Raw genomic sequence first — 23201 nt, forward strand, 5'->3', positions numbered from 1 at the left:
ATCAAACAGTATAAATTAGGAGTTTGGGATTAACATATACACTCCACTGTATATAAAAGAGATAACCAACAAGGATCTGCTGTATAGCACAGGGAGCTCTACTCAGTACTTTGTAATAACCTATAAAAGAAACGAATCTGATTATGTGTGTGTGTATATAACTGAAAAAAAGACTATCTTCTCTTTGAACAGTCTTCATCCTTTATCGTAAGCTCGGGTTTAGGCTGGGAAGTTTGCTCATAAAAGGAAAATGTGCCATGTGGCTGTGTTAGGATTTTTAATTCTCCCCTATTAAAATATATTTAAAATGTGTTTTATTTTAGCAAATTTGCACACAGATAAAAAGATAAATAAAAATAAATAAAAATTTATCTGCACACAGATAAATTATTTGCACACTGAATAATTTACTTAAAAAGATTGGAGGCATCCTTAGTAATCGATGTGGGGCTTTTTGTTTTAAAAAGGTACTGTCTCCCCCACCCTGGGAGTAGATGGGCACCCAGGGCACCCACGGGGGTGCCCTGACCTACCTGGTGGCCCCTGAATTCCGCTTTCATCTTCTTTGTACAAATGACAGGAAGGCAGAGCGAGCTCAGCTGGCTCCTCCTGTGGGTGCCAGGAGTTAAGGGACTCAGGAAACAGGAACGGGGACTGGGGTCGGGGTGTCCAGGCACCAGGCTACGACTCTTCAGTGTGACGTGAAGAAAGACTCCTACTCACAATGCACTGAACTCGTAGGTGATTTATTGCTTTAAGTAACTAAACAAGAAACAGGAGAGACAGGCTGCTGGTCACGTCGGCTGGCACTCTCTCTCCAGGCTTTGCAGCTGCATCTACTTAAAGCCTCCACGGTATTTTCTGGACAACATAAACACGTCATAACACGCGTGGGAAGCGACTTGGCCAAGGACACACTGATTAAAATAACACACAACAGAGGCTCCCCACCAGTCAGCTGGCCCCGAAATAACAGAAAGAAGGTGTGTTCCCAGGATGTGCTGAATACAAAACCTTAAAGTTTTTTTTTGGCAATAACACTAACAGAATACTTTTGCGGACATTCTGCAGAAGTGGGTACACGCACAGAATTCTCTCTGCGTTTCCAGATCACCAGTATCTGTGGGAACACTTGGAGAAATGCCAGGAGGTGGGGCACCTCCCCTCCCAATGTCGTGTTCTTTGCCAAAGAAGCAGGGTCCAGGGGTCAGACAGAGAAAAGCAGTGGACAGGGCTCAAGGGCGTGTTACAAGCACCAGCAGCTGCACCAACAGCAGGGGCTGGACCTCCCCATCTCGGGGCTGGGGGTGGGGGCGATGACCATGTCGGCCTTGACTGGCAGCCAGGCTTGACCCGGAGTTTGGCCTGAGGGGCCCCTGGAGGCCCTGGGTGGCCCAGCCCCTCCCAGGAGCCGTAGGGTCAGGGCTGGACTCCTAGCCCCGAGGTCTAGGAGCGACCAGTCCTCGTGGGTTCTAGCACTGGGGCCCAGGACACGTCTCAAAAGGATGTGCAGAAACCAGCAATGCCGGGGCCCAGCCCTCCTCGGGTGGCTCATTAGCTCACCAGGAGGGGTCGCGCCAAGCCAAAGGCAACGTGCCACACCAGGGCGCACGAGCCCCCAGCCCACGGCCCAGCGAGGCTCAGGGGTGCTCGGCTGCCGCGGGCCCTGGAGCCACCTCCACGCCAGCATCCTCTCCAGGCTCGGGGCCAGTGAGCCCCACGCTGCCCTCCGCCGGGGCCGGGCTGCGGCCTGAGGGGCCGTTCTGCACAGCCTCGCCCTCCACACACGGCTGGCCATCTGGACGCGGCTTCTCCGCGGGGCCCTCCGCCCAGTCCTCCCGCCCGGGCACATGGCCCCCCGCGTCTCCCACTCTGGGAAGCTGGTCTTCTGGGTTCTTCTCGCTTTCTTCGGCTTGTCGCTTGCCCCTGACACAGAATTTCCCTTTGGATTTCCTCGTCGGCCTGTTACGCATCTCGTCTCGGGAGAATCGCCACTGAAACTAGAGATCGGGGGAGATGGGAGATAAATACACGCTGCTTCCGTGACCCTGGATCGTCCCTGGACACGTGTTCTGTGTTCACACCCACGTCTGGCAGCGAGACACACAAGGCCCGCTATTCCCCAACCACAGCCCAAACCTCGCACCCACTGGGAGCTGGCAGTTCCTGCCACGGCGTGGACTCTAGGGGTGAATTTCCAGGGAGAGGGCCCCATACCAAAGGCCTGGGAGGGGCGGTGCTGATACACCAAGTTCCCCGACAATACTGGCTGGGTTTCCCCTAGACACTCCTTTTGGGGGTTTCTCTCGTACAGTGACTGACAGACTGCCCTCAGGTTGGAGAGTAGTTTGAGCTTTTCCTACCCAAGCCACGAGCTTTCAACAATGGACCCCCTCTGCAGGTGGAGTGGTCCCCCAGATCCCACCCCGAAGGTGCCCACTTCAGCCGAGACTGCAGCAGGCATCTTGGGGCCCCATGACCACCATGTGGGACCAGGACCTCTGACCTCAGCACGGACTGACCCTGCACGGCTCCTGGGTACCAGCGGCCATCGTTCACTACTGCTGCCTCATGTGCTGCTGCAGCTGCGTTTTACTTCCAGGCCACACGGAGGAGTTTTTTTTAATGGGTGTCTCCAAATAGTCAAGAGTCTCTTCATTCTGCATGGTTTTACAAAAAGGCCAGTTAAGCTGGCCTATACAGCGAGCTGAGAGCCAGTCAGCTCTGAGAGATGTTGGAGGAAATTGTATTTTTGTCAAAACAAAACTGGTGAGACTGCTTAGGCTGAAAGGCCCCAAATAAGGCGACACAGCACCACAGGCGGTGCGGTGGCCAAGACCCCGGTTCAGGCCCCGGTTCTGGCATTTGGTAGCTGTCTGTCCTCAGGCAAGGGAGTAATCTCCAGAAGAGCTGCCCTCGCCCCCTGGACTGGTGCACAGCCCCGGGGTGGGGTGAGTCACCCCGGGGACCCACTCAGCCTGCAGTGGATGGTGAGTTGGGGGCCCACTCCCCCGCAGTGGGGTGGGGGCCCGCTGGCCCCACTCCCAGCGCCCCCTGCAGGCGGCTGGTGGATGGTGAGTTGGGGGCCCACTCCCCCGCAGTGGGGCGGGGGCCCGCTGGCCCACTCCCAGCGCCCCCTGCAGGCGGCTGGTGCACCTGGCCGCGCCCATCCCCCTGGGCCAGAGTCCACCCTGGACCCTGGCTCTTTTCTTCTTAAATTATTCATGCATGTATCTGGCTGTGCTGGGTCTCTGCCGCGGCACGCAGGATCTCTTAGCTGTGGCAGACCCTGGCGAGTCTCAGTGCGAACCCCTTGTCCTCGAAAAGGCTGCTCTTGCTAAATGAACAGCAGACGCGTGGTTCCCCGTACACCAACCGCATCCGGATTCCCGCAGAGAATCACGCTGCACCGCCCTCCCGATACAACACGACAGAGGACACAGCCGGGCTGGGCCTGCGGGGAGCGCTCCGCTCACTCTCTCCAGGCCCTGCCTGGGCTGCTGGGCGGAGGGGGATTTGGGGCTGTCCACGCCGAGCTGGATGCAAACGACTCCGACCCGTGTTTTTCTGTCCTTCGGAAAACTCTGCCAAGCCAAACGCCTTCAAGGACGGCACCATTCTCTCTGTCCTTAGATGGAGGGTGGTGATGTCACCGACTCCCCAAGCTCCTCGGAGTCCCCAGCCCACCACAGCTGTTCTGGGGCCGCAGCCGGGTCACCTGGAGGCTGTGTCTGGAGTCCTCCCCTTTCCCCCTCTCCTTTGCAGGGAGCACTCTCACGAAGCAGGGAAGTAGCTGTGGCTGAAACTCAGGGTCTCTAGAATCTAAAAGCTAAATGTTCTGAGTGTCCCACGCTGAGACAAGGTTTCCCTTCCCCTGAATTCCCAAAGCAGTGCTCTCACTAGGAACTGTTGGCATCATTTTATGATGAGCATGTACTGGTTCCGAGAGGTGACGTTAACTCTCCCAAGGTCACACAGCTAGAAAACAGCAGAGCTGAAATTCAAACACAGGTTTCTCTGACTCTACACTAATCTTCCGTCTGCTCCTTCTTGGTGGGTAAAAGGTTTCAGACTCACATTCTGGAAGGAAGCCAGGGAAGACGCCACGCACCTTTGGAATAGCTCAGCCCGCCCGTGTGTGCCTCAGCTTTCAGACTTCGTGACCTCAGGACAGAATCTGCTAGATGAAGGCTGGATGCATGAAACCAACTGATCAGCTAATGGAAGTTCAGATTTAACTGCTGTGAAAGACGCTTCTGTGTGTCTGATTAAAAAAAACACATCTACATTGAACAGACCCTGACAGGCCTATTTTTAAAAAATCAATAATGATAAAATTTGAATGGAGATACACACGGTGAGCCTGGAAAGGGGCCCTAAACTACTCAGCTGAGACACTGGCTCTCAGACTTGGCAGGCATTCAGGATCACCTGGGGGACGCCTTCAGACACAGGGCCCCCACCCTATCCCGGGGTTTCTGATCAGGGGGCCTGGGGAGGGGACAGAGGCTGGCACTTCACACAAGCTCCCTGGTGATGCCGATTCAGCAGGTTCATGGGTCACAGAGTGAGAACACACAGCTAAGACCAGCACCACCAGTTCACTGTGGGAAACAGCCTCCCCCAACCCCTCCACGTGCCCCATCAGCCCCAGCCCAGCATCCGCAGGAGGGCCTCCTCCTCCAGCCTCACTCGCAGGTCCCCTTACTGCTGTGCTCGGGACAGTCACAGTCTTGAAGGAACAACAGAAGGACGATTGGCCCCTGGACCACGTGGGTCCCCTGAGACGCAGGTGGCTTGAAACAGTAAAAACCAGTGCTGCGAGGTGAGTGGTTGCTTCCATCCTTGGATTCAGGGAACCTCGGATATGAGAGGCTCACTCTGAATTACACTCGGATTAACCTCTGTCCAAGGGTGGGTGGTATGTATTTCAGACCCTGAGGCGGGAGAGCTTGCCGCGGGGTGGCTCTGAGCAGAGGTCAGCGGCATCCACCCAGAGGCAGGCCGCCAGGCTGGAGGACACAGAGTGTCTGAGCGGTTCCAGGGCGAGTCTCTCAACACAAGAGAGCAGCCGCTGCAGGCGCAGCGGGGTGGACGGGCCTTCCCAGGCCAGGGCACAAGTGGGGTGAGGGTGTGCAGCCAGCGTGGAAACCGAGAAAACCCCGACTAGCTGTCTGTGCCAAAAATAAGTGCAGAAAGGGGAAAGTCCTCTTTACAGCAGTGTGCACATGTCCAGAGTTCCAAGTCAGCAGGGCTCGTGGATTGAATTCACACGTTTTAAAACCTGACTGTATCTGCCTCCACTTCGGTAGCTTAGCTGAAGACAGATGTCTCCCGGGTTGCAGAAAGCACCTCTTACTTTCAAAGGAAGTTAATATTTGTTCTGAAAGCCACTATCACAGATGAACAAAGAGGTTTCTTTCAAATACTGAAAGTCCTGTTTGGAGAATTTCATCCCCTTGGCTGATTAAAAGAGGACTAAATATGCTGCATCCCTGACGTCTGAATTTTGCACTCTTTCCTTAAACGTCAGTGCGACACACACCACGCACGTCCTGGGCCCAGCAGTTTGATTGTTCATTCGCTGGTTCAACAAGTGTTTGCTGAGTACTAACTCAAAGCCTGCTTATTTAACTTATCTGCAGAGCACATCATGAGAAACGCTGGGCTGGAAGAAGCACAAGCTGGAATCAAGATTGCCAGGAGAAATATCAATAACCTCAGATATGCAGATGATACCACCCTTATGGCAGATAGTGAAGAAGAACTAAAAAGCCTCTTGATGAAAGTGAAAGTGGAGAGTGAAAAAGTTGGCTTAAAGCTCAACATTCAGAAAACGAAGATCATGGCATCTGGTCCCATCACTTCATGGCAGTTAGATGGGGAAACAGTGGAAACAGTGTCAGACTATTTCTGGGGGGCTCCAAAATCACTGCAGATGGTGACTGCAGCCATGAAATTAAAAGACACTTACTCCTTGGATGGAAAGTTATGACCAACCTAGATAGCATATTGAAAAGCAGAGATATTACTTTGCCAACAAAGGTCCATCTAGTCAAAGCTATGGTTTTTCCAGTGGTCATGTATGGATGTGAGAGTTGGACTATGAAGAAAGCTGAGCACCGAAGAATTGATGCTTTTGAACTGTGGTGTTGGAGAAGACTCTTGAGAGTCCCTTGGACTGCAAGGAGATCCAACCAGTCCATCCTAACCAACCAGTCCATCCTAAAGGAGATCAGTCCTGGGTGTTCATTGGAAGGACTGATGCTGAAGCTGAAACTCCAGTACTTTGGCCACCTGATGCGAAAAGTTGACTCATTGGAAAAGACTCTGATGCTGGGAGGGATTGGGGACAGGAGGAGAAGGAGACGACAGGATGAGATGGCTGGATGGCATCACCGACTCAATGGACATGAGTTTGGGTGAACTCTGGGAGTTGGTGATGGACAGGGAGGCCTGGCATGCTGCGATTCATAGGGTTGCAAAGAGTCAGACACGACTGAGCGACTGAACTGAACTGAACTGAAAGCCAGGGGCCGGGCATACAGCAGTGCGGACAGAAAGGGTGTGATCTCAGAGAGTTCCTGTCCAATTCTACTGGGGAGGATAAGCTACTGATCACAAATACTCAGGAACAGAGAGGAGAGGAACATGGTTCTTCACGGTAAATCGCAGAAGAGCCTGGCTTGGTCTAAAGGGAGAGAACGCTGTCCTGAGAAAATACAAAGGAAGAAAGTATCCCAGATGCAGGAAACGCCCAAGCAAAGGCCCTGTGGCAGCGAGGAATCCAAGAGAGCATGCAGGCCAGGGTGGCTGAGATGCATCAGATGGGCCGGAGGGCAGGGGGTTGGGGGAGACCCCACAGGGCCATGTGGACCCCAGTAAAGGCTCCCACCTTTATCTTGAAAAACACAAAGCTTTAGAAGCACACGACTCCATTTGCTCTTTGTAGAAGGTCACTTTGGTTCTGAGTGGAAAACACACTGGAAAGGGAGGCCTGTCATCGGGAGATGAGGGTAGTCCAGACAGGTGATAATGGGAGAGGGGGTTCCAGAGGGTCAAGGACCTAAAGCTAGACATGCCTTCAGGACAGACTGGCGGTGGCGGGAGGAGACGGAGGCCCCAGGTGAGCTCCAGGGCCCGCGAAGGGCCGGCCCTCCTGGTGCGGAAGGGTGCGGGGTCACCAGCAGCTACAGGGAAGGAGAGGCTGAGGCTGGCCGCTCAGAGGGGAGACTCGGCGACTCAGGGGTAGGGAGGGGGCCGTCTAGGTCTGGGGGTGCAGGAGATTCTCTACGGAAGAGGAAGTGGGGAGACACAGGGCTCCAGATGAGGCAGCGGGTGGGAAACCAGGCGGGCGTGGTGGGGCAGAGAGAACAAGGCGCTTCCCGGGCTGGAGGGCGCGGCCGGGGTCAGCGCCGCGGGCCTCGAGTTGAGGGCGCCCGGGGTCTCCAGGGAGCCGTACAGGGAACCGCCGGCTTAGGACCGGGCCGGGGACCGGGGCCGGTACAGGCCACCCTCCGGGCGCCGCCCCACGTCACGGCGAGGGCAGTGCCCACTGCCAGCCGCGCCCGGGAGGCGCAGGGCTGAGCGAGCCCCCGGGAGGGCGCGGGCTGCCCGGGGGCGCTCCTCCCGACCCGGCAGAGCCGGCCGCCGCCCTCCGGACTCCGGACCTTCTTGCTGGACGTTCGTACAGCGGCCCTGCGCCCCGTCCTGAACCCCGCCGCCCAGATTTCCTCCGGCCCTTCCCTCGGCGACGGCACAGCGCGCACCAGAACCCCGGCCGGCCTGTCGGGGTCCCTCCTACCAGCGCGCACCCCGCCCCGCCCCCGACGTGTTGGCTGCGGAGGGGCGGCGGTTCACGGCCAACCTGTTCACGGCCCCCATCCCCAGCACGCGAGGAGGCCTGGGGGGTGGTGCCAGGGGAAGGGTGGGGGTGTCTAGCGGGCTCTGCCCCACGGCCTGGCCGTGCCCGTCACAGGGACAGCGAGCTGGCCCCAGGGCACGGCCGCGCGGCCCCGAGGGTCGCCTGGGAGGAGCACCCTCGGGGGCAAAGCCAGGGGTGTGCGGCCACTGCTGAGGCCCTGGGCTCCGCCTCAGGGAAGCACGGGGTACACCCCCAGTCTCAGGGCGACTGCGCTCCCAGGAGGGTTCGGGTGACGTCCCAGGAGGGTGGGGCAGGGCCTGGCTCTAGGACTCGCTCCGCAGGGGCGCTGCCCTGCGTCCACACCAGCCCTGGCCGCTCAGCCCTGCGGGGCGGGCCCTTCGGGGAAGGCGTTCTGGCAGGTTCTCTCTGCCAGGATCTCCAAACCTCCCACGGCTCCAGGGATGGGGCGCCGGCTGGAGCTCCGGCCAGCTCGCACGGAGATGAAGATGCAGAGGAACGGGGCGTGGGCCCCCTGCCCAGGCTGCAGCCGCCTCCCAGCACCCCCCACTTCAGCCTCGGAACGCAAACCCTGCCTGCCCAAGCACCCTCGCAGGAGAGGGCTGGCCACACGGCCCCCAGCGCCCCCACCTGCAGGTGACGTGGCTCATTTTGCTGAGGGGGCTCAGGGGTCCCCAGGGCTCCGCGGAGCCAGGCCCAGGAGGGCGGCAAGGTCACTCACCTTCGATTCCTTCTTCTTGACCTTCTGAGGTAGACACGGCCTCTGGAGAAAGACGACCTGCTTGGTGGACACAGTCCCTTCCCTGCAACACACACGGGAGTGGAGGATGAGTCCTCTTACACCCGGGGGCGGGGGGCCCGGACCTCACATGGAGGCCGCCACCTCCAACTTCAGCCAGGCCAGCCAGCCAGGGAAGGAAGGGGGCTGCCCAAGATGGAGAGGTCAGAGGTCATGAAGCCCCCCACAGCACGCACCTTTGCTTCTGGGGGGCTGTCTCACGGGCCCAACAGAAGTGGGCACCCCTGAAAGGCAGCTTCATGTCTGAAAACCCCCCTTGCCCTGGTGTGGAATGACAGCTGGCATCTTGGCCAAATGACAACAAAGTGGCCTCGGTGAACACCGGGCGGGGGTGGGGCTCTTCCAAGTCTGTCTTTGGGGATGAGGCTTGGGGTGGGAGCTGGTTGGCCTGGGATGGGTGGCCAGTGAGGACCTGGGCCCAGGCTGAGGCTCCTGCTGGCTGTGTGTCCGGGTTTGTGACGAAGCCTCCCTGAGCCTCAGTTTCTTCATCTATAAAATGGGCACGATATCTATGCTTACCACCCCACAGGTAATTAGGAGGACTAGTTTGACAGCAAGTCCAGAAGACAGACAGAGGCCTTTCAGGGTTGGTAAGACTGGGATAAATCCCCAAAACAACAAAAAAAATTCTGCCTCCCGGGATGCTCTGAGGACTAGATGAGACTGTACACAACGTGGCCGCTCGGCCTGGGGCACACTCTAGGTGCTGAGTTTCTTTCGCAAATGAGAGACCTGGGCCCCCTCCAGCCGGTGACAGGCTGGGCAGCAAGTCACTGGCTGAGCTGCCCGCGTGGGGAGGGGGTGCTCGGGGCAGGGGTGGTTTTCTGAGGTCCTGGGCCTGCCGTTCCTCAGGTGGAGAGCTGATGCCAACAGGATTCCACAAGTCACGCACACGAAGAGCTGGTCAGGACGGTGCAAGCTTCGGTAAGGTAAGCTGGTTATTGGTACCTGGTTGTCCTGATGACGGGAGTCGGCAGCACACAGGTGAGCTGCCAGCCGTAGGCAGCCAGCGAGTTCAGCAGGGGCACGTAGTCTGTTTGCACCTCCACACCCTGGGGAGAAAGGTCAGGTCAGGGCTGGGGCCGCCTCATCTCAGGGATGGGGAGGCACCACCCGGCCACCAACCCAACAAAGCGGAAGGGGGGGCATGCTCCGGCTCGAAGATGCTGCAAGAGCCTGGGGTCCAACTGCCATTGTGGGGTCTACCCCCTGCCCAGGTCTGTGCCATCGTGGGGTCTCCCTCCCCGCTGCCCGGGTCTGTGCTGTCGTGGGGTCTCCCTCCCCCTTGCCCTGGGTCTGCGCCATCGTGGGGTCTCCCCCTCGCCGCAGGTCTGTGCTGTCGTGGGGTCTCCCCCTCCCCCCCGGGTCTGTGCCGTCGTGGGTCACCCTCCCCCTTGCCCCGGGTCTGCGCCGTCGTGGGGTCTCCCCCTCGCCCCGGGTCTGTGCCATCGTGGGGTCTCCCCCTCCCCCCGGCCTGGGTCTGTACCATCGTGGGGTCTCCCTCCCCCCCGCCCTGGTCTGTGCCATTGGCAAGGGGTTTGAGCGTTTGTTTTGTTTCACTCTCCTCTGGACAAATCGCCTCCATGAGCATCACTCAAGAAGAAGCAGTCACTTCACCTCCAGGACAGACCCAGGGCCCATGACCACACGCTGCTCGGGGTTTCAGAGCCTCCTGTGGGAGTTAAACTACATCTGAACGAAAATCAAGTCATTGCATTCAACCAGAGTGGCCACACACACACACACACACAGAGAAATACACCACACTGCACACACACCACACACACAATGCACACACCACACCACACACACACACACACCACACCACACACAGCACAACACACACCAGCACAAAACACACAGGACACCACACACACCACACACACAGCACAACACACACAACACACACCAGACACACACACCATACACACCACACACATAACACACGTAACACACACAACACACACACAGCACATACAGACACACATAAATACACCACACTGCACACACACACACCACACACACAATACATACAACACACACCACACACCAGACACACAACACACACTACACACACACACACGACACCACACACACCACACACACACAGCACAGAGACACACATAGAGAAATACACCACACCACACACACACCACACACACACGCACATAGAAAAATACACCACACCACACACACACACACCACACACACAACGCACACACCACAGAACGCACACACCACACACACCACACAACACAACAAACACACATACAACACACACTACACACACATGACACCACACATACCACACACATCACACACACCACACACACACAGCACAACACACACTACAGACCAGACACACAACACACAGAACACACACTACACACAGAAATACACCGCACCGCACACACACCACACACACAATGCACACCACACACACACACATAACACACACAATGCACACACCACACACACACACCACACCACACACATACAACCACACACCATGCACACACCACACAATGCATACACCACACACCACACCACACACACATCACACATACCACACACACCACACAGAACACACTACACACACCATACACACACACACCCACACCACACCACACACTGCACAACACACACTGCACAACACATACAATACACACACCACACAATACACACCAGACACACAACACACAGAACACACACTAGAAACACACACGACAGCACACACATCACACACACACACACACACACCACACACACCACACAACACACACACAGAGGGGGTAGACAGGGAGAGGACCCCACTGTGAGGCCCCTGCCTGGGCCCCCCACCCTCGACCCCTTCCCTGCTTTCTCGAGAGGCAGGTGGACTTCCGACGGCAGCCTCACCGGGCCCTGCCCCCGACAGGCATCCAGAGTCCTTGCATGCCGGGACAACCTCAGGACCCACTCAGGAGGACTGCAGGCCCACCGAGGGGTGGACGGGAGGGACGGCTCAGCCCTGCCGCTGGGTTCCCGTCCTGCAGACACCAGGGGGTGCGCACGTGCGCACACACACACACACACATGTGTGCACACACACACACACCCCGAACACAAGACAGACCACTTGAAGGCCAGGAGGCTGGCCGGTCAGTGCAAAGGGGCTGGGGTCATCGTGGTGAGGGTGGGCTTCTGGGGGCTCAGAGGCTGGGGAGCACGGTGGGCAGAGAAGGGAGGCCTTCCCGGGGGGACCCCAGCTCGAGCTGCACAGCGAGCAGGCGGGTGCCGGGCAGAGGGCTGGCCCGTGGCGAGGGGGCCTCTGGGGACAGAACTGGGGGCTGAAGACAGAAGAGGGGCAGGCCTGCATCCCCGGGGCTTCTAGAGCTGCCATCGCGGGCACCTGTCCAGGCGTGGCCACTGCGCAGCCACGTCCCCCGGGAGCCTCCACTGCACACAGGAAGTCGTGGCCTGTGACAGCGGCTCTCCAAGTGCGGTTCCGTGAGCAGCCTCAGCCTAGAACTTGTTGCAAACAGAGTCTCGGGACCTACCCAGACCTGCACAATCAGAAACTCCTTTTACAAATGGTGGGCCCAGGGGGCTGTTTTTTTTTTTTTTTTTTTGTCCTTTTCTTAACTGAAGTGCTGCACGGGACCAGGACATGCCTGGCAGTCTAGTGGTTCAGACCCCGCATGTATCCCTGGTCAGGGAGCTAAAGCCTCACATGCCGCCTGCTGGTGTAGCCAAAGAAGATCACTGAATTGCTGTCGATTTTAATAATTGCAATATTACACTCTTCTCAGGTTCACACCATCAGTGATCCAGCAGCTTTATAGATTATACTCCACACAAGCCATGCCCGCCACATGCGTGCTCAGTCGTGTCTGACTCTGCCACCCCATTGACTGCAGCCTGCCAGGCTCCTCTGTCCAACGGATTTCCCAGCAAGAATACTGGACTGGGGTGCCATTTCCTTCTCCAGGGGAGCTTCCCAACCCAGGGATCAAACCTGTGTCTCTTGCACTGGCAGGCAGGTTCCTTACTGCTGAGTCACCAGGGAGACTCCATATAACATGATCATAAAGCACATATTCATTCCCTGTGCTATACATTTCCGTGTCTTATTTTATACGTGATAGGTTGTACCTCTTAATCCCCTTCATCCTCTCCACTGGCAAATGCTAGTTTGTCCTCTACGTCTGTGAGGCTGTTTCTGTTTTGCTATATTCATTCATTTTATTTTTTACACTTGACGTGTAAGTGGAAACATAAAGTATCTCTCTTCCTCTGACTTATTTCACTGATAAGCATAATACCTCCTGGATCCATCTGTGTTGCTGCAAATGGTATCATTTCGTTTTCTGTGGTTGAGTCAGAGTCCATTGTGTGTGTACATGTACACAGTGTGCATCACGTGTGCACATGTGTGTGTGTGCACACACAAATACACCACTCGTTTTAATCCATATGTCTACTGACTCGGGTTTCTTCTGTATTTTAGCAACTGTGACTCATGCTGCTATGGACACTGAGGTACACCTATCTTTTCTAATTAGTGTTTTCCTATCCTTTGGAAACACACCCAGGAGTGGATCATAAGGCAGCTCTATTTTTTTTAAAGAACACTTCTAATAGTTGAGGTGCAACTTAAGTCTGCAGAAAACTGCCTAGGGAATCGATTAGGTTTCTTCTGATGACAGAAAAGAGTGCAGTTTTGTGGCCACAATCTCTCTGCTGTTACCTCGAATAAAGAGATGGGAATACCAGACCACCTGACCTGCCTCTTGAGAAATCTGTATGCAGGTCAGGAAGCAACAGTTGGAACTGGACATGGAACAACAGACTGATTCCAAATAGGAAAAGTACATTAAGGCTGTATATTGTCACCCTGCTTACTTAACTTATACGCAGAGTACATCAGGAGAAACGCTGGACTGGAAGAAACACAAGCTGGAATCAAGATTGCTGGGAGATATATCAATAACCTCAGATATGCAGATGACACCACCCTTATGACAGAAAGTGAAGAGGAACTCAAAAGCCTCTTGATGAAAGTGAAAGTGGAGAGTGAAAAAGTTGGCTTAAAGCTCAACATTCAGAAAACGAAGATCATGGCATCCGGTCCCAGCACTTCATGGGAAACAGATGGGGAAACAGTGGAAACAGTGTCAGACTTTATTTTTTGGGGCTCCAAAATCACTGCAGATGGTGATTGCAGCCATGAAATTAAAAGACGCTTACTCCTTGGAAGGAAAGTTATGTCCAACCTAGATAGCATATTCAAAAGCAGAGACATTACTTTGCCAACAAAGGTCCATCTAGTCAAGGCTATGGTTTTTCCTGTGGTCATGTATGGATGTGAGAGTTGGACTGTGAAGAAGGCTGAGTGCGGAAGAATTGATGCTTTTGAACTGTGGTGTTGGAGAAGACTCTTGAGAGTCCCTTGGACTGCAAGGAGATCCAACCAGTCCCTTCTGAAGGAGATCAGCCCTGGGATTTCTTTGGAAGGAATGATGCTGAAGCTGAAACCAATACTTTGGCTACCTCATGCAAAGAGTTGACTCATTGGAAAAGACTCTGATGCTGGGAGGGATTGGGGGCAGGAGGAGAAGGGGATGACAGAGGATGAAATGGCTGGATGGCATCACTGACTCGATGGACGTGAGTCTGAGTGAACTCCGGGAGTTGGTGATGGACAGGGAGGCCTGGCGTGCTGCGATTCATGGAGTCGCAAAGAGTCGGACACGAGTGAGCAACTAAACGGAACTGAAGCCCTCCCCTCATTCTTCACGAGGGGCGGAGAGGTCAGGGGGCTCTGAAAGGCTCAGCCCTGCACTGACACAGTTCGGAGGCAGCTGGACTGGGCGGAAGGGAGGGAGGCAGGTACAAAAACCAATGGCGGAGGGGGACGGGAGGGCCCCATTCTGGCCCTGACCCTGGAGACCCCATGCAGGCCCCACCCCGTTTCTGCCCCACCCCCGGCACACGGGGCCCTCCACGGCAGGCCCGCCAGGCCAGTACATCCCGGGCAGTGGGCAGGGGCTCCCCGCCCTGCTGCGGCCGCTTTACCCTGAGAACCCGGGCCCCCATCCCTGCATTCTGGATTTAAGAAGGGAGAAAATGTTAAATCCACACTCGGGCTTTGCGAGGTTGTAATTACTCGGGTCTATCAAGAATAACCTTCCCTCTTTATCAAGCGCCATGACAGGCCCGCCACAATCAGACAGTCGCCATGGCAACCAGGACCAGTACTTTGCGGTGCTCACAAAGCCCGGGTGCTCACAAAGCCCGGGCAGCAGGATGGAGCCCTTTCACCGGCGGCGTCCGGCCAGCCCGGTTCTCTCCTCCGCGCTGTGCGCAGCCAGACAATGGGCACCCCGGGGGGCAGCCTCGCCTGCCTGCCCAGACGGGGCTCCCAAGCCGGGCTTTGCTCTGCGCTCTTCTCCTTCTCCACCATCTTCAAGAGGAAGACGACAGGATTCCTCCTCAGCAGCCTTCGCCCTCAAGGTGGGGGATGCCAGCCAGAGGGTCCAGAACCATAAAGACCAAAAGGAGAACAAAGAGAAAACACTGCGAAACACGGCCCTGCCTGAGACAGCCCAGGGTTCAGCCCCAGGTGCTGCCAGCCGGCTGCACGGCACGGGTGGAAAAGGAAAATACAAACGGTCCGGGGGTGAGGGGGCTCGCCCTGCCAGACTCTGCCACGCCCAACGCTCTGGGCGGCCTTGATGTAATTAAGGGTTCCTGCGGTTTTCCACAGGCACCTGTATCAAAGCCGGTGTGCACATTATCAATAGTCAGAAGATGACGTTTCTAAAAACGACACGAGCCCCACGCAGTCAGGGGAAGCCGCTTTCAAGTCCGTTCGCTAGGAAAGGGGGTCGGGCAGGCGTCGGATGGAAGCCGCTCTCTGATCTGCTTTTCCATGACACTCCAGTGAGGAGAGATGCACACGCAGCACTCCAAAGCCAGCCCGCTGATCAAACGGAAAGACATTTCTGGGAACAGCAGCAAAAATTTTAATTAACTCTCCACTCTCCCGTGTGGATGCGGCATCTCCAATCACACCTGGAGTGTTAAAAAAAAAAATGGCGCACGTCCTGTGGTTCTTCGACTTGTACAAAAGGGATTCGTTTGTATTTACGGCTCTTTTTCCTTTGTTCCCGCCGATGCCTCCAGTGGCCGCGAATCCAGTGAAGAAACAGACATCCAACACAACCTTCCCTTACCCTCCAAAACCAGGACAACACGCAGCGTTTCCTAACAAACACGTGTGTCTTTTGATCCTTTCCCAAAGCCCCTGCAGCGGGGAATATTAGGAGGTAACGCCCTGGTCCAGTGAGAAAGTTTCTATACTGGGATCACTGCGCACCTCTCTTTTCCTCCTTGTTTCTGCTCTAGAAGGATCTGGGACAAAGGCAGCTTAAAAGACGACACTTTGTTCCTGACTGGTAACTGGAGATGAAGAAGGGAATTCAGTTTCCATGTCTGAAAGGACCTCTGGGCTGGTCTCCTGGCAGCCTTGGGGGGTCCTTCCCCTCCATGCCTGGAGAGGACACGCGAAGCAACAGCCGAGAGGCTTTTGTAAACTGCTGCTGAAGCACCAATGCCCAGCGCTAATGGGCAAGGCATGTTTATATACGATTTCCTTACGTGTCAACTTCAGGCCTCTTCTGGTTTCCTACCATGGGACATGGAGGCTCACTGTTCCCCTTCACGATTCTTACTTTCTCTTTCCTGGTGCCCCCAATGGTGATAATGTAATTAAATCAAAAGTCTATGTTACTGCTGTTGCTGCTGCTAAGTCGCTTCAGCCTTGTCCAACTCTATGCGACCCCATAGACGGCAGCCCACCAGGCTCCCCGTCCCTGGGATTCTCCAGGCAAGAACACTGGAGTGGGTTGCCATTTCCTTCTCCAATGCATGAAAGTGAAACGTGAAAGTGAAGTCGATTAGTCCTGTGCGACTCTATGCAACCCCATGGATTGCAGCCTACCAGGCTCCTCTGTCCATGGGATTTTCCAGGCAAGAGTACTGGAGTGGAGTGCCATTGCCTTCTCCGCTCTTCTTCCTACTGCTGCTGCTGCTAAGTCGCTTCAGTCGTGTCGGACTCTGTACGACCCCATAGACGGCAGCCCACCAGGCTCCCCCGTCCCTGGGATTCTCCAGGCAAGAACACTGGAGTGGGTTGTCATTTCCTTCTCCAATGCTTGAAAGTGAAAAGTGAAAGTGAAGTCGCTCAGTCGTATCCGACTCTTAGCGACCCCATGGACTGCAGCTTACCAGGCTCCTCTGTCCATGGATTCTCCAGGCAAGAACACTGGAGTGGGTTGCCATTTCCTTCTCCAGCTCTTCTTCCTACCCATCAGTAAATATCCCATGTGCCTAAATATTAATATATTAGTTCAGGGAGGCCTGGCGTGCAACTGAACTGAACTGAGAGAATCAATTCCCAGGCAGGTTGATAAAGTCCGGGGTCTCCAAGAAGGAGAGAGCCTCTGGGTCTGGGGCTTCTGAGGAGGAGAAAGGGGTCTGGAATTCTCAAGGAGGAGGAAAGGACAAACATCTTTTTTTTTTTCTCTAAATTCCTTAGTCACATAAAATGCTTTTTCTTTAAGCCCGGAACTCATGATTATACAACAAACAACTCAGTTTAAACTTTGTACCAAGGATTATATAACAACAATGTATCCTGCTTGAGGGCAGTTTCTCCTTCCTGAAAACCTTCTGACTGATCCTGATATCTTAGAATGTATATTATGGGAATGGGTCCCGTCAGTCAGTCAGTTCAGTCCCTCAGTCGTGTCCCCATGAATCTCAGCACGCCAGGCCTCCCTGTCCATCACCAACTCCTGGAGTTTACTCAAACTCATGTCCATCGAGTCGGTGACACCATCCAGCCATTTCATCCTCTGTCATCCCCTTTTCCTCCTGCCCACAATCCCTCTCAGCATCAGGGTCTTTTCCAATGAGTCAACTTTTCACATGAGGTGGCCAAAGTATTGGAGTTTCAGCTTCAGCATCAGTCCTTCCAATGAACACCCAGGACTGATCTTTAAAATGGACTGGTTGGATCTCCTTGCAGTCCAAGGGACTCTCAAGAGTCTTCTCCAACACCACAGTTCAAAAGCATCAATTCTTCAGCACTCAGCCTTCTTCACAGTCAAACTCTCACATCCATACATGACCACAGGAAAAACCATAGCCTTAACTAGATGGACCTTTGTTAGCAAAGTAATGTCTCTGCTTTTGAATATGCTATCTAGGTTGGTCATAACTTTCCTTCCACGGAGTAAGCGTCTTTTAATTTCATGGCTGCAATCACCATCTGCAGTGATTCTGGAGCCCAAAAAATAAAGTCTGACACTGTTTCCAATGTTTCCCCATCTAATTCCCATGAAGTGATGGGACCAGATGCCATGATTTTAGTTTTCTGAATGTTGAGCTTTAAGCCAACTTTTTCACTCTCCTCTTTCACTTTCATCAAGAGGCTTTTTAGTTCCTCTTCACTTTCTGCCATAAGGGTGGTGTCATCTGCATATCTGAGGTTATTGATATTTCTCCCGGCAATCTTGATTCCAGCTTGTGCTTCTTCCAGCCCAGCGTTTCTCATGATGTACTCTGCATATGAGTTAAATAAGCAGGGTGACAATATACAGCCTTGACATACTCCTTTTCCTATTTGGAACCAGTCTGTTGTTCCATGTCCAGTTCTAACTCTTGCTTCCTGACCTGTAGATAGGTTTCTCAAGAGGCAGATCAGGTGGTCTGGTATTCCCATCTCTTTCAGAATTTTCCACAGGACTGGAAAAGGTCAGTTTTCATTCCAATCCCAAAGAAAGGCAATGCCAAAGAATGCTCAAACTACCACACAATTGTACTCTTCTCACACGGTAGTAAAGTAAGGCTCAAAATTCTCCAAGCCAGGCTTCAGCAATAACTGAACTCTGAAGTCCCAGATATTCAAGCTGGTTTTAGAAAAGTCAGAGGAACCAGAGATCAAATTGCCAACATTCGCTGGATCATGGAAAAAGCAAGAGAGTTCCAGAAAAACATCTATTTCTGCTTTATTGACTATGCCAAAGCCTTTGACTGTGTGGATCACAATAAACTGGAGATTCTGAAAGAGGTGGGCCTGGTAGGATCTTTCTATTGTTAAGTTCTAATCCTGTTATCCTAAAATGTAAATTGTGGGAGTGGGTGTAAAATTTTCACAACCTCGAGACATTCTTTTGATTTCCTGTAATAACTAACTAAAAAAGTATATAGCTCCCTTGCTAACACTAGCGAGGGGGCACTCTCTGTCCCCCTTCTGATGTCTATGTCAGAAGGTTCCTCTGCCCCTTTTCTTACTTTTATATTAAGACTGCTACACAAAAGCTCTTGAGTGATCACGCCTGGTCCCTGGTCCCAAAGGTAAATCTTCTTCGGAGACCATGAATCCGACATCGTTCACCATAAGCTATCAGTTCTATTTTTTCCCATTTGGAGGCCTCATTTCCAGAACGTTCTGTGCCCTTGCTCCAACTGGCGTGGATGCTCCTCTGGCCCAGGTTCTCCCTCCACTCTGCCTAGGGAGGATGTCTTCTCCTTCTGGGTTTCCCCTCATTTTGCTGGAGCACACCCTCTGCTGGCTTCCTAGGAAACTGTGACCTGGAAGTTATTTGCATCCCTGCATTCCTACAAGTGTCTTTCTCTTCACCTTTAACTAACCGTCTGGGTACAGAAGTCTAGTCTGTGATCGCTTTTTCCATCAATACTTTCAAAGCATCCCTCCACTAGCTTCTCTATGTCAGCACTGCTATTGTGATACCTGTGTGATTACTCAAGCTTTGAGTGTAGCCTGCTGTGCTGCGTTGGAACATTTTAGGATGTTTTTCCCCATTAGTTCCAGAATTCACAATATGCCTTCATGTGGGTGTTTTTTTTTTTTTTTTTTTTCACTCAAAGGGTGTACACCCAATAGCTTTGCCCTCAAAGGATTCCCATCCTTCAGCTCTGAAAAGTATTCTTTTTTTCTTTTCTTTGATAATTTTGCTCTCCATTTCTGTCTTTTTCTTTTCGGACTTCCTGTTAGTCAAAACGTAGGATTGGTATTTTAATTTTATGACCTTCCCCCCTGTTGTTTTCTTATTCTCGTCCCTGGTGGCTCAGTTGGTAAAGAATCTGCCTGCAATTCGGGAGACCTGGGTTCAATCCCTGGGTCGGGAAGATCCCCTGGAGAAGGCACTGGCACCCCACTCCAGTATTCTGGCCTGGAAAATCCCATGGATGGAGGAGCCTGGTGGGCTGCCATCCATGGTGTCGCAAAGAGACAGACTCAACCAAGCGACTGTGCTTTCTTTTTAATTCTGTCTTCTTAAAAATGCCCTTTGTCTCACTCCCAGCCCTTTCGTTATGTTTTAAAATGCTCTGCTGTCCTATTTTCAGGCCCTGAAGCTCCTCCTCCTCTTTTGATCATTTCTTTTCTTATAGCATCTTGGTTCTGTTTCACGGATACACATACTCTGTCTCTTTAAGTGGCTTCATCCGACCCTTGGATCGTGTCTACAGTTACTGGGCTGCATGAGGCACAGGTGGAAGCCAGGGATCTCACCACACTGTGTGCGGACTTCGCTCCGATGCCTGTCTCCAGCTCTGCTGTTCATCCCACCCCCTGCAGGGGCTCAGGCTTCCAAGGCCAGCGCTTTCCTCACAATCCCTTCCTCTTCCAGGTGCGGCTTCCACCACTGTGCTAAATCAATCAGCTTTTCTCCATGCACCCACCATCTTCTAGAAATCTGTTGAAATTACACAGCTTCCTCTTTCTCTTCTTCAGTCTTTTTGTTCTTATGGACACCCATCTATCCATCCATCCATCCACCTGTCTACATCTCTATGTATGTACATATCTGTCCATCCATCCATCCATCCACCTACCTACCTGCCTATGTCTCTATCCATCTAGCTACCTACCATCTATAGCCAGTTTTCATTATTTGTGGGAATTATGTACTACAATGTCACCACAACACTAAATTAGCAGATACTGAACCTGGGGAAATACAGGGTTAGCTTCCTGTGAACCTCTGGTCAAATATTTGGTCACATGATTAGTACATAACTTTGTTTAATGAGAGTTTCTGTTGAAAGACACCTGGCTTTAGTATATATCATGGATTCGTTAATACTGAACCTCACGCCAGCAGCACTGTAACTCGCTCATGAGCAAAGCTCCTGCCATGTGCACTCGCTCTGTATGGCCCACGCCCGCTTTCCTGCCAATTAGTGCTGCAGCGCCATGCTTGAGGACCACTCAAAACAGTGACGTCACCAACAAGGAGCACAAGCACGCAAAAACGTGGCCCTAAGTGAACTGCAGACGGGAACTGCACACCTGTGTGCAGCACGAAAGCTTCTTAGCCTGGAACATGCGCGTTTGCCACATAATTGTGCTGGAGAGACTCTTGAGAGTCCCAGGAGATCCAACCAGTCCATCCTAAAGGAGATCAGTCCTGGGTGTTCATTGGAAGGACTGATGCTGAAGCTGAAGCTGAAGCTCCAGTACTTTGGCCACCTGATGGGAAGAACTGACTCATCTGAAAAGACCCTGATGCAGGGAAAGATTGAAGGCAGGAGGAGAAGGGGACGACAGAGGATGAGATGGCTGGATGGCATCACCAACTCAATGGACATGAGTTTGGGTGAACTCTGGGAGTTGGTGATGGACAGGGAGGCCTGGTGTGCTGCGATTCTTGGGGCCACAGAATTGGATACGACTGAGCCGCTGAACAGCAACAACAAGGCACGCGTCTGCAAGCAACTGCGGAAGCACTGAGAGTCCTGCCTTAGGGGTTAGAGATAGGTTTACCAAATAGGATTTGCAAAAATGGAATCCACGAATAATCAGGAGTGACTCTTACACACATCTATCTATCAAACATTCTCTTAGTATCAGTTCACTGGGATTTTTCAGAAGAAATAGATGCTGGTGTCCAATCCCCTACATCAACACAATTTTATTATTTAAATTTTTAAAGGGCCCATTGGAAGCCATTTCTAAATAAGTTAGAATCCAGAAACCACAAAGTAAAAATAATAAATCTGGTGACATAAAAACTCCTTCACCATGACAAAAGGTAAGCTATGCAAAGTCAAAAGACAGATGACAAGATGGGAAAAGATCTGTAGCTCAAATTACAGTCAAAGAAGAGCTCCTAAAAACTGATGAGAAAAACATCCGGTAATCCAAATTTTAAGGTGGGATGAAGATGCAAAAAGAGTCACAGAAAAGGAAATTGAAACGGTCGTGAAGCACAGGAAACCGTGCCGCACTCACAGTGAGAGAAGTCCAAACCCAAGCTGCCCTGAGATATCGTAGCTCCCCTCTCATGTTGGAATAACCCAAAAGTTTAACAACTACTTATCTGGCGAGGCTGTGGGGAGCAGGGATCCTCACAGAGGCTGGCAGGAGGGCGGATTCAACCTCAGGGAGAACAATCTGATGGCACTGTTCATTAGATCTGACGGCATCTAAGTTACAAATACATTTGCCCTTTGACCCAACAACCTCACTTCTGGCAACGATCCTGTATATAAAAACAACAAAGGGACACAGAGCTGTCCGCAAGAGCAGAGCCCTGAATGCCGCCTGTGCCCACGCACGTTGGGCTTGTTAAATGAATTACACAGGACCCACGTGATGGCTTGGGGGGTGTGGTAATGGCTGTTTGTGTATTGAACCAAGGCAAGGACCACAACCAGAGAGAACGATTCCTGTGGCAGAAAGCATAACACCCACACACTCCCTCCACGCATCTCCACATCCTAAACCCTGGGGCCTGGGAAGAGGCTACGTTCTACGGTGCAGTAAAAGGGATCTGGCAGATTGATGAAGTTATGAATCACCTGATGGGGAGATTTACAAGGTGGGTTTGGTGTAATCAAACGGGTCCTTAGGGACTTCCCTAGTGGTCCGAGGGTTAAGACTCTGTGCTTCCACTTCAGGGGTCGCTGGTTTAATCCCTGGCTGGCGAACTAAGATCCCACATAATGCCAAAAAAAAAAAAGGAGGATGGTCCTTAGAAGGGAGGTGGCAGGGGGGTCAGAGTCAGGGAAAGAGAGGGGAGCAGAGAGCAGAGGGCAGAGTGCCTGACCACGAGCGAGCTGGCCTCTAGAAGTCAAAAGCGAGGAACAGACGGTCCCAGAAAGAAAGCAGCCCTGCCCACCCCTCGATTATAATCCCTTAAGACACGTTCTGGATTTCTGGCCTCCAGAACTGTTAAGAGGCTAAATCTGCGTTGTCTTAACTTTGCAGTCACTTGTCACAGCGGCCGTAGAGCACCGACACACGGTCTAAAGCCAGGGAGAGGTCACGGTGAGAACGAAGGCTTGCAGGCCTTGGCCAACACAGGGCAGATGACAGCTCAGGAGGGTGAGCGTGACTGAGGACTGGGTCTCCAGGGCAGGCGGAGCAGACGTTGATAAAAAAAAGCAGTTCTAATGAGGTGGATGAAACCGGAGCCTATTATACAGAGTGAAGTAAGCCAGAAG

The 23201-nt window shown here is 53.2% G+C and overlaps 1 protein-coding gene across 6 annotated transcripts in view; it reads right to left on the bottom strand.

Annotated features, from left to right (window-relative positions):
- Nucleotides 1-730: 730 nt before the first annotated feature.
- The window catches only part of RFTN1 (raftlin, lipid raft linker 1), a 225963-nt gene continuing 203492 nt past the window's right edge, over nucleotides 731-23201 (bottom strand). For 4 of the 6 annotated variants that reach the window (XM_024997191.2, XM_024997190.2, XM_024997194.2 and 1 more), the window contains 3 exons: nucleotides 9630-9733; nucleotides 8604-8685; nucleotides 731-2000 (listed from right to left, as the gene is read on the bottom strand). In XM_024997191.2, coding sequence (XP_024852959.1) covers nucleotides 1641-2000; nucleotides 8604-8685; nucleotides 9630-9733 — 546 coding nt within the window. In that variant the 3' untranslated portion in view covers nucleotides 731-1640. Of the gene's footprint in view, nucleotides 2001-2522; nucleotides 2661-8603; nucleotides 8686-9629; nucleotides 9734-10192; nucleotides 10354-23201 lie in introns of those variants that run through there. The other 2 variants (XM_059889685.1, XM_059889689.1) reach the window with 2 other exon arrangements.

This window comes from Bos taurus, chromosome 1 (assembly GCF_002263795.3).
Source record: "Bos taurus isolate L1 Dominette 01449 registration number 42190680 breed Hereford chromosome 1, ARS-UCD2.0, whole genome shotgun sequence".
NCBI classification, from domain to species: Eukaryota; Metazoa; Chordata; class Mammalia; order Artiodactyla; family Bovidae; genus Bos; species Bos taurus.